Genomic DNA, 14,900 nt, shown 5'->3' on the forward strand with positions numbered 1-14,900 from the left:
CAAGAAAAAAAACAAAGATTAGGTATCAAAAAGACCAGATCAATAATAAAAGGCTAAAGAAAGAACATTCATAGTTGTAAAATTTGCTCTCTGACACAAAAACAAGCATTCCAGCTTTTTCCCTGTTTCTTTTCATCCTGTGAGAAGTATCTACATTGGAAAAGGAGTTAACAGACTGGTTCCTAACTTAAAATTTCACTTCACAAGAGAGCCTTAATAAAGAATATATGCCTTGCAAAGAATACATAGACCTAAAAAGTTAAATCAAGTAAATCCTAATGGTTGTGTTCATCACCCCTGGTTTTGTGCAACAGAGCCATCAAATAACCACGGAATTATAAATCCAAGCAATGCTACAACTCCATCTACTGGAGAGGCACAGGTAACTGAGTCAATTTTAAATAAATGGATCCTTACATGTGAGCCTTTTAGGAACTAATATCATGGAAGTTCAGATAAAAATACTTCAAAACAGTAAGAAAGCCTTACCTACATCTTTTCGTCCTGGTTTTTCAAAACGTCTGTCACCTCTAGAAAAGATAAAAGAAGTTTCAAACAGGACTTAGGAGTAATATATAGATTTCCTATACATGACAACCACTGCTGTATCTGTCCTTAATAGCATTGCTTTCCTTTTCAAAATTGTAAAAACAAACAGCGCCCAACATTTGGAAAATATAAGAAAACACAAAGATGAAAACAAAAATATCCACTATCTCACTTACCAAAAGCCAGCTTCTATTGACCCAGAAATGTTTTTTAAAATTAGATAAATTTTAATTAGATAGATGCTTTACTTTAGATACACACTATATATAGTTTTATATACTATTTTTGGCACGTGGTTTCCCACATCATTAGATATTTTCAAAATCATCCTAACTTTTAATGGTTACAGAATATTCTATTGTGTGGATATACCATTACATAAGAAGCCATGCTGATATTAAGCTATTTGGCTTGTTTCTAATTATATTATAAATATCATCACAGTGAACATCTTTGTACATACAACTTTGTGGAACTGCCCTCATTCATCAACAGACTTCACAGAGTCACAAAGAACAGAGAAGATGCCTTGACTGATAGCAACAAAAAATAAAATGTCAATTGTCAATGCCTCCCACTGAACACTAATAAAATAACAAATCTGACTATGAAATATCCATGCTGGCACTAACATATTAACCTATTTATCTCCAATGCTTCTTTCATTAAATAAGGATCATTTAAAACTTTCTAACATACATCTTGATACTCAATAATTAAAAGCATTTTTTAAGTGAAATCTTATAACTATACAAAGAAACGTCTCCTCTGGAGAAAGCGGAAAAAAATTTTTTTTTACACCAAGGAGTCTTTATGCCAAGATCTGGATCTTTTAGTTACCTTTCCTCCCAGCTCTGTGACCTATGCATTTCCCTGCCACCTCCTCGACCAAAGACACCCTCTACTTCATCAAAGCTTCTTTGGTAGAAACCACATTCACCTCTGCCTCTGCCTGAAAATAAGAAAACAGAAAAAATGATACTCAGATGTCAATATTTGACACATATTCAACACCAACGATTAATCTTTGAAGTTCTGTCTCCACACAAAGAGGATGTCTATGTTTAAACATTTAGCAAGGCCTCACGGATCTTTACCTGAGAGACCAATAATGGCACTGAAGAGGCTAGACCACAGGAGGTTGAAAGAAACAAGTTAGAAAACAGGTGTTAAGAGTCCCAGTCCTGAATAAGAAACAGTGTCAACGTTAAGTTCTTTAATAAAAAGTTTAACAGTAAAATTCTAAGAAGATCGGTAAACTATTACTACAAATTGGACCTTTTATTGGATTATTTTCAACAAAAATGAAAGATTTAGAGAGCTTCAGAAGAGAGCAGATAAAATATACAAAAGTGAAGCACAAACGTTAATATAATTTATCTAACTCCACAGAAAGGATATTTAAGGGGCGCCTGGGTGGCTCAGTTGGTTGGGCGTCCAACTTCAACTCAGGTCATGATCTCACAGTTCATGAGTTGGAGCCCCACTTCGGCCTCTGTGCTGACAGCTCAGAGCCTGGGAGCCTGCTTTGGATTCTGTCTCTCTCTCTCTCTCTCTCTCTCTCTCTCTCTCTCTCTCTCCCCCTCCTTCACTCATGCTCTGTCTCTGTCTCTCAAAAACAAATCAACATTAAAAAAAAAAACTTTAAAAAAAAAAAAAAGAAAGGATAATTTAATATGGCCAACTCTATCAATTTTGGGAACTAACTCCGTAAAGGATGTTCTACACCAACAAAAGCACTCTTTCCCCTTTGCTCAAGTCTTCAAGGAAGAAAAACATCAGGACTAAATTTGAACCGGAGCTAGTGAGAATGTGCTGTATGCAGAGACTGAGAGGTTCTAAATGTTCAGATGTAAACTGGTCTTTACTGAAGTCAATTTGGTCAGATCTATCAAAATCTGACTCAACGATTCTAACCACAATTTATCCTAACAGAAATACACAAACATGCAAATACATATATATGCAGATGTTCACTGCAATGTGTAACACCAGAAATAACCTAAATAAATTTTAATAATATTAAATTTTAGTAGAACATTATGAAGCCACAGAAGATAAAACGCTGACATTAAAAGAAATCTACATTATTCTGTTGAATAACAGAATAATACTTGTAAAAATAACTCCGCTTATATAAATTATATGGCTGTTGGGATCAGGAGGAATATCCATCCAACTGGTGCTCTGGGGGCAGAAAGCAATATGAACATTTTAGCTTTATACTTTCTGCACAATGTGAGGTTTTCTCAACTAATGCGCACCATTTGTATCCAACACACAGATGAGAAAACTGGAAAAGGGTGGGGAGTTTAGAGCTGTACTTAGATAAAATATTACCCATCATCCGTAGCTCACCATTTTTAACAGTGTAAAAACACCCAAAACAAAATGATGATGAATTACGAACGAAAGAATGCATTCCAAAGCTAAATACAAGTGAGTTAAATAATTATTTCAAATATCCTCATAGGATTTCTACTTTCTGCTTATAATGTATGAAAACCTGACTCAGAATATACTTGTACTTTTATGTAACCTTATTATGAAATGCACAGAAGGGTACCCCTCATAACTAGTCCAGGTAACCCACATTTCTTCATCTGTAAAATGGAAATGAGACTTGGCTTAAAATATAATAATCTAAAAGTTACTTTCCAGTCAATCTAACTTTATATCAACATAAAGTCGACTCCCCAGTTTCCCATTTCAGTACCTCTCTCCTTAGGAAATGTATACATTTTTTAAAAAATAGTATCTGCATTCTATTAATCAAAAAAGTGCATGTTATTTGAAATACAGTATCAAATGTGTATAATAATATAATTTAGTGTTTAGACAATGCCTGATGCACATACGGATTCCCAGTCGTTTATAATAACATAATTACTCATTCGATAATATGCTTATAATAACATGGCTACCAGTGAATATCAACCCACAGGCTAGGAATCCCTGCTTTTGATAAGATACTGCAAATGTATACATTTTATGTAAAATCCTAAAACAGTATAATGCCAAGTGTTATGTAACACTGGGGTGGATCTCCTGCAATGATGATTCTTGGGGTGTAAGAAAGTCCCCTCTTCTGAAGAGGACAATTTTCTCAGTAAACCAATAAGTACCAAACACCTTGAAAAAGTATTTTATTTTAGAAACCTGAATATGAAAAAAGCCTTCAGGTTGCCAGAAAAACAAGCAAACCACAGACAAAAATATTTTCTGCCAAGTTAACTAGCACTGGTACTGGTCCTCCTTATCAGGAGACACATAAAAAGAATCCGATTCTAGAGCTTTCCAGTTGTAAGGACCATAATCATCTCTAAATACAGTTCTCATATAAGCAGCAGCAAGTACACATAACATGATGAATCTCTCACACAGCTAAATATTCAAAGGACTGTCCTATTGTCTGAGATTTCACCCGATTCTTTTGGGGGATTAAAATATACTTCCTTTAAACGATGATAAAGACAAGTGGCTGACAGCTGTGTGGATCTGCTGTGCTCTTAAACACCTTAACTAGGTAAAATAGAAAGATGACATTTTACACTGTTTCCCCACCCATTTGTTTGTTGAAATTTTACTAGTTCCCGATATTTAGAAGTCTAGAAGTCAGTCGGTTTTCACATCAAAATCTCCTCAAGTTTGGGGCACCTGGGTGGCTCAGTCGGTTAAACATCCAACTTAGGCTAAGGTCATGATCTCGTGATTCATGAGTTCAAGCCCCGCATCGGGCTCCGTGCTGACAGCTCAGAGCCTGGAGCCTCTATTGGATTCTGTGTCTCCCTCTCTCACTGCCCCTCTCCTGCTCACGCTCTGTGTGTGTATGTGTGTGTGTGTGAGTGTGTGTGTGTCTCTCTCTCAAAAATAAATAAAATATTTTAATAAAAAAAAATCTCAAGTTAAAAAGAGCCAAAATAACCATCTAACGTTAGTTTTGCCCATGGGGGGGAGCCATAATAATCATCACTTAACCAACAAGTTAAAATTAAGTACTAACTAAAGAAAACAAAACCAGATTAATGATCTCATGAAATCATCAGAAAAGAAATCACATTTTGGACAATGATGCTAAAAATGTTTTTTACAAAGTGAATTCATTCATTTGACCAGTTTCATACCATTTGTTCACATCAATGTTAATTAAGTCACTGCTTTTCTCACAGTATCTATCTTTTTGCACATGCCCAGTTTAAATTCTGAATGTAGGACACTATGCGATAACCCCCCACTTGAAAGAATCAGAAAGCAGGGAGAAATTTACCAATCCTTCAGTTTGTTTCTCAATATGGAGTTTTTTAAAGACTGTTTAGAGAGACTGGTGTGTATTTACAGCACACAAAGTTGGTGATCACTTGAGGTTCACAGAAGTGCTGGCTTGTGGACCACCCTTCTTGAATAATCATCTCTGTACAACTTACCCTAAAAAGCACTGGAGGCAAAGCCACCTGAGTGCAACCTCCCCCTGTTGCCAGCCTACCAAAGAAAATCATAGGCAACACCCAAGCAGTAGCCCAGAGCCATCTCCACATCACCACTGCACCACACCACAAAGACCTCAGGTGAATTCTGGACCAACGGAACCTCACTGCACGTGAGAAGCTAAATGGCATGGGGAGCTTTTGAAGCACACACATGCCTAAATCTCACCACCCAGGATCCGACTGCAGAAGTACTTCTAACAAATCCCCAGGTTAAAAACTACCGTTCTGGAAACTGACAAATTCAGAAGGAAAAACCACGTATACCTTGCTAACAGTACGTGGCCTACAAGCGGAGAGCTTTAGCTGCCCCATTATTATTCGCCACCCCTGCGCTCCCACATGCTACACTTTTTTTTTAAGTTTACTTATTTATTTTGAGAGAGAAAGACAGAGAGAGTGCACAAGCAAGGAAAGGGCAGAAAGAAGGAGAGACAGAATCCCAAGCAGGCTCTACGCAGAGCCTGACGTGGGGCTCAAACTCACGAACCGTGAGATCATGACCTGAGCCGAAATCAAAAGCCAGACACTTAACCGACTGTGCCGCCCAGGCGCCCTGCATTCCCACATTCGGAATGGACTACCGAAAGTGTCCTCTTCACAGGAGTGCAGAACTTAATATGGCCTCTATAAAGGCTGAGTATAAATTATTTTATTCATAAGGCACAACTTTAAGAAAAAGAGAATCCAGATATTCCACACCCTTGATCACACCAACCTGGGTGGTGTGGTATGTGGAGACAGTGGCCTCTGGCTCTGCAGATACCCAACTCTTCCACTTCTGAAGCACTTCTTCAAAAATTACAAGAGATGTCTAGACTACTGCGATGAGTTAACCAACTCAAGAGGTAAATGCTGAATATTTATATTGAAAACATCCAGAATGGCCTCATGTTGCAGAAAATCAATGAATAAAAAACAAGGAACAGACAGCGAAAAAACAAGTAATATCAACAAAATAATTCTTCGGAGACACAAATCTATAAAACCATAGGTTAAGTAAGTTGACTGATACATAATTATTTTTTGCTCTACCCTCTAAAAGAGCCCTGGCGCTGATGAGACAGAGGGCTTTTACTAAAGCCTCTCTCTGGCTGGGGACACTCCTCGCACACGGCCTTATATAGAAAGGGTGTGTCACCAAGGCCTGCGGGGACTTAGCTGCTGCCTCAGCAGCCAAGGCACTTCCCGGAGCTATGGCAAAGGGCAAGGCTCCCTGGGGATGAGGAATATGGATGGGGATTTGCCAAAGTTAACGAGGAACCCTCACGCTCAAGAATTACCCTCTTCTGCTCCAAATCAGGAGGTGTGGAGCTGATACACCGAGAAATGATTCAGGAAACAAATATTCGGACACTTAACACAGAGTGAATGTCAAAAGCAGTTTTTTTAAAATCAAGTATTGTATGTTTAAAGTGACTTCTCTCTCCTCTTCCTCCATTATTACATTTGCCACATGGAAGCTCACCTCGCCCTCTTGAAGAACTTCGACCTCTAGGAGCCCCCACCACTGTTCCTCCTCCTCCTCGTCCTGTCAATCGCAGGACAGCAGCACTATTAACAGACATGGAAAAGTTTCTCTGTCGAAAACAAAAACAAAAACGAAAAAAAAGAAAGAAAAAAAGGATAAAACAGATAAAACTGAATGTTGCTTCACCCCATCTCCCGTTCCAACTATAAAATGGCATCTAATTACTACAAACAATGGGAAACCATAACTACACCGCATGCTGAGATGATCCAAAACCTAATTTTACCTGAAAATCTCAAATTAACATTTCAGATCAACAAACACTGACAACCAATGCCTTATATCTTATTAGGTTCTGTGAGGAAATATTAAATAAACTCTAATCACTGTATGTATCCAGAAGCAGACGGAATAAATATGCACCATAATGAACTTGGTAGAAGAAATCCTGTTTGAAAAGATACTTTATTATTTTATTAAAAAATTTTTTCATGGTTTTTTTTTGATTTATTTAAATTTAACTTAGTTAACATACAATGTAGTATTGATTTCAGGAGCAGAACCCACTGATTCGGCACCTACATATGACACCCAGTGTTCATCCCAACAAGTGCCCTCCTTAATGCCCATCACCCATCTAGCACATCCCTTCCTCATCCACCTCCCCTCCAGCAACCCTCAGTTTATTCTCTGTATTTTAAGAGTCTCTTATGGTTTGCCTCCCTGTTTTTATCTTATTTTTCCTTCCCTTTCCCTATGTTCATCTGTTGTTTCTTAAATTCCACATGAGTGAAATTATATGGTATTTATCGTTCTCTGACTTATTTCACATGGCATAATACCCTCCAGTTCCATCCACACTGTTGCAAATGGCAAGATTTCATTCTTTTTTTGTTGCTGAGTAATACTGCATAGTGTGTGTGTGTGTGTGTGTGTGTGTGTGTGTGTGTGTGTGTACCACATCTTCTTTATCCATTCATCCATCGATGGACATTTGGGCCCTTTCCATACTTTGGCTATTGTTGACAATACTGCTATAAACATTGGGGTGCATGTGCCCTTCAAAGCACTTCCTGTATCCTCTGACTTAATACCTAGTGTTGCAATTGCTGGGTCGTAGGGTAGTTCTATTTTTAATTTTTTGAGGAACCTCCATACTGTTTTCCAGAGTGACTGCACCAGTTTGCATTCCCACTAACAATGCAAAAGGGTTCCCCTTTCTCCACATCCTCACCAACATCTATTGTTACCCGACTTGTTAATTTTAGCCATTCTCACCAGTGTGACATGGCATCTCATTGTGCTTTTGATTTGCATTTCTCTGATGCTGAGTGATGCTGAGCATCTTTTCATGTGTCTGTTAGTCATCTGGATGTCTTCCTCGGAAAAGTGTCTATTCATGTCTTCCGCCCATTTCTTCACTGGATTATACTCTACATAGAAAACCCGAAAGACTCCACCAGAAAGCCGCTAGAGCTAATATGTGAATTCAGTAAAGTCAAAGGATATAAAATCAACGTACAGAAATCAGTTGCATATCTATACACTAATAATGAAGCAGCAGAAAGAGAAATCAAGGAAATCAACCCCATTTACAATAGCACCAAAAACCATAAAATATAGGAATAAACCTAACCAAGGAGGTAAAAGATCTGTATGCTGAAAACTATAGAAAGTTTATAAAAGAAATGGAAGAAGACACACAAAAAAATGGAAAATGTTTATTTATTTATTTTGAGAGAGAGAGAGAGACGGAGCACAAGCAGGGAAGAGGCAGAGAGAAGGAGAGAGAAAATCCCAAGAAGGCTCCCCACTATCAGCACAGAGCCTGGCTCGGGGCTCAATCTCATGAACCACGAGATCACAACCTGAGCCAAAATCAAGAAATGGATTCTTAACCAACTGAACCACCCAGATGCCCCTGAAAGGATTCTTTAACTAGTGAAAGGTAGAAACAAGAGATGGTCACCAAAAAGTCTGAGTCAAGAGTAGCACGATAAAGAGAAAAATGACCATTTTTGCCTCATTCTGCTCACCAATGTGAATTAGTAGCACCAAGTATTATTTAATAGAATGACAAGAATCATAAATAAAAGGGAAGGGCCAAATAAGAATCTACATAAACAAGATCAACCATCTTAATGGGGAGGGGAAGAGCATGCTTGAAAAAACCAAAATCCCAATTAGTCATTAGCTTGCATTTGCAACCACAGCCAATTTGGATAGGGTCAAAAACAATGGGATAGTAGTGAGTGGGAATCCTTCAAACAGGAAAGGGGAAGATAAAGGAACACTGGAAGCCTAGGAGCCAAAAAATATGTTTAGTTGACACTTCTGGATAAATGCAATATGTAGGCCTTAGGAAACAGTAAAACAAGAAGCAATTTTTAAAATCTTGAAAATGATCTATAAAATATAAAAATCCTGGGCATTTGAAGGAGAATTTTGCAAGGGAGTTTTAAACTCAGAAAATGTTGGAATATATCCTTACAGGAATACTTTCTGTATACTTAGAACCTAACAGACATTTATGCAAACACGCAGAGGTATGGCACAATGAAGAAAATGTAACTTGTGCATGGCTGCAGCTAAGGACCCTGCTAGTGGAAGGACAAGGAACAAGGCTTAAGAGTTTGGTTGAAGAGAATCTTGTGATTCAACTAATAATTAAAATCCAAATTGTGTTTCCACTGTGAAGTCCCCATCTGCAGTTTCAATTCAAAATCAACTGAAATGTGATTCTATACCTCTTCTAAGGAAATCAACATGCAACTGGTTAAAAAACTTCTTTCATTACTGAATTTTTTAATTCTTTAATTTATTTTTGAGAGAGACAGAACGTGAGCAGGCAGGGGCAGACAGAGGGGGAGACACAGAAGCCAAAGCAGGCTCCAGGCCCTGAGCTGTCAACACAGAGCCCAATGCAGGGCTCGAACTCACAAACTGTTGAGATCATGACGTGAGCCGAAGTCAGACGCTTAACCGACTGAGCCATCCAGGCGCCCCCATTACTGAATTTTTTTGTTTTTTAATTTATGGGTCATTTTCTCATTACCTTCTTCATTAGTTATCTTTCTCAGAATTTTATTTATTACAACTTGTTCTGATAAATTTTAGAAATTTATAATGTAAGTTAAGTTTTTTTTCCTTTGAGTTTCATAGGTATATAAGCGTATAATCAAGTAACTTCAAAACTCAAGATTTAAGGTCTAATCAGTAACTAAAATTTACAGGATGATGCCCAACACTTATTTCAAGCTGTATGTTAAAAAACGTACTTAATAATAATTTTTAAAAAACTGGCTGAAACAAATGTGTCAACTTACCTTATAGCACAGAGCACAGAGCAACCGGGGGAAGAAGTGCCTCTGGGAACACAATTAAGCAAGGTTATGATGTCCCAAAATCTAGATTAATATAATCTAATACTGGAATAACAGAGCTCTGGGGCACCTGGGTGGCTCAGTCAGTTAAGCCTCTAACTTCGGCTAAGGTCATGATCTCACAATTCATGAGTTCAAGCGCCATGTTGGGCTCTGTGCTGACAGCTGAGAGCTGGAGCCTGCTTCAGATTCTGTCTCCCTCTCTCTCTCTCTGCCTGTCCCATGCTCATGCTCATGCTCTGTCTCTCTCAAAAATAAACATTAAAATTTTTTTTTTTTTTTAAAACAGAGCTCAGAGCTAACTTCACTAATTAATGCCAGGATCCCATGCAGGTGAACACATTACCAAACATGTATACAACTCAAATGTACCCATCAATAGAGTGCAGAGAAACTTGCATATACTTTCCTACACCCTCACACACTGCAGCTGAAAATGCAAACTTCTATCCTCTCTGGAAAGCAATTTCTAGAAGTTCTATATTTAAATGTCTATACCCTTTGGGGTGCCTGCATGGCTCAGTCAGTTAAGCATCCGACTTCATGATTTCAGTTTGTGGGTTCGAGCCCTGTTTCAGGCTCTGTGCTGACAGCTCAGAGCCTGGATCCTGCTATGGATTCTGTGTCTCCCTCTCTCTCTCTGCCCCTCCCTGCTCACACTCTATGGCTCTCTCTCTCTCTCCCTCTCAAATAAATAAACATTAAAAAAAAATTTTTTTTTGATGTCTATACCCTCTGACAGAATTCCTCTTGTAACACATGTAAAAACTCCCATAAGCAAAAAGATCTTTAACTGCAGTACTGTTGTAAAATTGAATTGGGGACCTCCTAAGTATCAACCAATGGGAGCAATTTAAAAATCATGAGGGGTGCCTGACTGGCTCAGTCAGTAAGAGCATGAGGCTCCTGATCTTGGGATCATGTGTTCAAGCTCCATGTTAAGCACAGAGCTTTTAAAAAGAATTAAAAAAATCACGGCCATCTTCATGTGAAATTCTATGCAGTTGTTTTAAAAACTGAGGCAACTCTATTAGGTTGATCCATATGAAATTGCTAATATTCAACCACTTCTGACCCACAAAAACTGCAATTTCATATGATCAACTGAATGTATAAAGATAAAAGCACAGCTGTAGTAAAGAGCATGGAAAGGCCAGATTGCCTGAGACTGACTTTTATTCCTTTAACCCACTTCTCAGAACCTCCTTTTCCTCATCTAGATAAAGTAGATAGGAACCATAGTACATCTACCTCCTGGGCCGCTGCCAGCACTTAACCCATTACATGACAAGTGCTTAAAACAGTGTCTGACACATTAAAAGCTAAAGTATTTGCTCTCATCTCAACAGACCCAAAGGCGAAAATAATGAAGTACAGAACTATGTGCATAGCATGCTGCATTTAGGTTTATGTGTTTTTTTACAGGAACAGATATTTAAGTAGGTGCAGATATATTAACCACCACTGAGAGGAAACACAAAATGGAAACAGTGGCTACTTCTGAGGAACAATATAAGTAGGCAGAATTAGGGTGACTCATAGAATAATTGCTTCCCACTATATGTGCTTTTTGAATTTTTTACATAAATACATGTTATTATCTATTCAAAAATGCATACATAATTTCCTTTGACATCACATAAATAAAATACAACAATGTATGGGGCGCCTGGGTGGCTCAGATGGTTAAGCATCTGACTTCTCAGGTCATAATCTCGCAGTTAGTGTGTTTGAGTCCCAGGCTGGGCTCTGTGCTGACAGCTCAGAGCCTGGAGCCTGCTTCAGATTCTGTGTCTCCCTCTCTCTCTCTCTGACCCTCCCCCACTCGCCCACTCCCAAAAATAAACAAACATTAAAAAAATAAACAAATAAAATACAACAATGTAAATTAGGTAGCAGCTATGTAAAAAGTCCCGCTTCTCAAACTGATAAATGTATTCAAGGGAAATGCCAAACCAAAATAGTGACCAGATTTCTGAGCATCAATTTTGTTTTCTTGTGTTTTTCTTAATAAATTTTTTTAATGTTGATTTTTGAGAGAGAGAGAGAGAGAAAGAGAGAAAGAAAGAGAGAGAGAGAGAAACAGCAAGCAGGGGAGGGGCAGAGAGACAGGGAAACATCCTGACACAGTGTCATGACCCGAGCCCAAGTCAGGCGCTTAAACAACTGAGCCACCCAGGTGCCCCTCAATTTTGTTTTAAGAAAATGTCATTCCAGGGCACCTGGGTGGCCCAGTCAGTCAAGTGTCCAACTCTTGATTTTGGCTCAGTTCATGATCTCATGGTTCGTGAGTTCGAGCCCTACATGAGGCTCTGCACTGACAGCATGGGGCCTGCTTGGGATTCCCTCTCTCTCTTCTCTCTGTCCTTTCTCACTCGTTCTCTCTCAAAATACATAAGTAAACTTAAAAAAATTTTTTCCAAGTTGTGTTTTAGACATACGTGCATCCATTCATTAATACAAAAAGAGAATGCACAAAACTAACTTGCATGTTAAAGACATAAAATACCTATTTCAGGTAACTTCAAGAAATTTAACATATGCAACAAAAAGCTATTGTAGGTTATTAGAACTAATCACCTCCCCTATGATGGTATGGGTGAAAAAACAATATGCAAAATTCTAGTCTTCAAAGATCTAAACAATCCCTGAAGGGAGTGCCTAACCATCAAAAGGACAACATCAAAATGCTAGTGAATCTTTTGCCTGCTTTAAGCACTGTCCTACTCCAGCATACTTTATAGACAAAGGATTCACATAAGTTAAGTGTCAGGAATCCAAAATGATGTGTTTTAACTGAGTCCGGAAATGGACCCTGATGATCTTCTGTGGTTATCGTAATCATAATACCCAGACCATAGCACCTTAAGATAAACTTTTCCATTATAAATGCAAAAGAAGATTTACTCCATTAGTCATTCCAGACATACTTTTGTTGTGTAGGTGTAGTGCAAACCTTACTTGACTCTTTTTCAAATTGTTAACCAACAGTTCCCAGTAGCATTTTGTTGAATGATCTTTGATTTTTCAAATGATTTATTTGGCACTTACTAAATACTGATTTCTTAGAAGTGTTACAGGGTGTTTCTAGATGATTCAATTATTTATTCTATTGATTAAAAGTCTATCATGTTTTGGTAAACAGAAACAAGTCCTCCTCCCTACTTCTTAAAAAGCTTTTCTGGCCCATTTACATTTAGCCTGTAAGAAATCTAGGAAAAAAATAAAAAGAAAATATTAAAAGTATGTATAAATACATTTAAAAACTGGAAGATAGGGGCGCCTAGGTGGCGCAGTCGGTTAGGCGTCCGACTTCAGCCAGGTCACGATCTCACGGTCCGTGAGTTCAAGCCCCGCATCAGGCTCTGGGCTGATGGCTCGGAGCCTGGAGCCTGTTTCCTATTCTGTGTCTCCCTCTCTCTCTGCCCCTCCCCCGTTCATGCTCTGTCTCTCTCTGTCCCAAAAATAAATAAACGTTGAAAAAAAAAATTTTTTAAATAAATAAATAAATAAAATAAAACTGGTATACTAAGGCATTAAGTGCACTTTTAAAATTTTTAAAATTGAAAAATTAAAAATTAAAATTAAAAAAATTAAAATTTACAAAGTTTAACAGGCAGGATTAGGATGAGCTCACATAAGTAGTTACTAGAAAAAGACTACTATCCATAGAAAAATTGGCAAAGACAAGAACAAAACATTCAAAACATTATATATGAACACGAACATTCAAAAAACTCTTCACTATACTGGGGAAAGATACACAAACTAAAACAATGGAAGAACATTTTTGCCGATTGTGCAGTGAATTTTTCAGTAAAAATACTCAATGTCTGAAGTGCAGAACAATGCATAGTGTATACCATTATGTGTATAAAAGGGGGAAGACATTTAAAAAAATTTTTTTTAATGACTTTATTTTTGAGACAGAGAAAGACAAAATATGAGCAGAGGAGGGACAGAGAGACAGGGAGACACAGAATCTGAAGCAGGCTCCAAGATGTCAGCATAGAGTCCAACGTGGGGCTCAAACCCATGAGCTGTGACATCATGACCTGAGCCAAAGTCGGACATTTAACAGACAGAGCCATCCAGGTGCCCAGGGGGAAGACATATTTAATATTTACTTGGAAAAATATAAAACGAACTGCTAACACTTGCTGCTTTTGGGAAAGAGATGCTGGTGGCTGAGGGAAGTGATGGGAAAGCGATTTCCTATTACATGCTATTCAGTAGATTTTTATTTTGAAACCATGTGACTTATGACTTATTCTTTATTCAAACAATAAATAAGTAAATAAATCTGAAAAAATAAAAATACTGAACATGGCAAAAGTACTAGAAAAATGCTATAGCTATGGCATCAGCGAAACAAGAAAGATCCTCGTACAAAGCTTCTTAAAAGCAACTCAGCATATGGAACAATTTGGTGTTATTTCTGGACTTCTATTCCACTGACCTGTAGGTCTATCCTTATACCACAGTTGTGATCCCTGTAGTTTTGTAGTAAAGTTCTGAAATCGGGGAGTATGAATCTTCCAACTTTGATCTTTCTCAAAACTATTTTGACTATTTAGGGTCCCTTGCAATTCTGTACGAATTGTAGGACCAGCCTATCAATTTCTACCCCAAAACCCCTGTGATTTTGATGGAGACTGCACCAAGAGTAGATTGACTGGCAATATTAAGTCTTCCAAGGCTGAATGAACACTGATGGCTCCCACTTATTTAGATCTTTTTTAATTTCTTTCAACAGTATTTTGTAGTTTTATGTAAAAGTCTTACATCCCCTTGGTTAAATCTGTAACTATGTACTTTATTGTTTTTGATGCTATTGTAAATGAAACTGTTTTCATAATTCCCTTTGCAGATTATGTCAATCCTGACCCCTACAACTGTGCTGAATTCATTTATTAGTGCTAATAGTTTTTTGTATGTGGATTCTTTAAGATATTCTACATGTAGGATCATGTCACCTGAAAATAAACATAGTTTTACTTCTTCTCTTCCTTC

At 37.8% G+C, this 14,900-nt stretch overlaps 1 protein-coding gene across 4 annotated transcripts in view; it reads right to left on the minus strand.

The window, feature by feature from the left end:
* GIGYF2 (GRB10 interacting GYF protein 2) overlaps window positions 1-14,900 on the minus strand; it is a 147,876-nt gene that overhangs the window by 82,801 nt on the left and 50,175 nt on the right. For 2 of the 4 annotated variants that reach the window (XM_047085569.1, XM_047085568.1), the window contains exons 6-9: window positions 9,831-9,872; window positions 6,502-6,613; window positions 1,390-1,501; window positions 490-530 (exon numbers count right to left, since the gene is read on the minus strand). In XM_047085569.1, the coding sequence (XP_046941525.1) occupies window positions 490-530; window positions 1,390-1,501; window positions 6,502-6,613; window positions 9,831-9,872 (307 nt within the window). The remainder of the gene's footprint in view (window positions 1-489; window positions 531-1,389; window positions 1,502-6,501; window positions 6,614-9,830; window positions 9,873-14,900) is intronic. The other 2 variants (XM_047085571.1, XM_047085570.1) reach the window with 1 other exon arrangement.

The sequence above is a fragment of the Lynx rufus genome, unplaced genomic scaffold, assembly GCF_022079265.1.
Source record: "Lynx rufus isolate CCGP_SWC_20201006 ecotype Redwood Valley unplaced genomic scaffold, mLynRuf1.p SCAF_2, whole genome shotgun sequence".
NCBI lineage: Eukaryota > Metazoa > Chordata > Mammalia > Carnivora > Felidae > Lynx > Lynx rufus.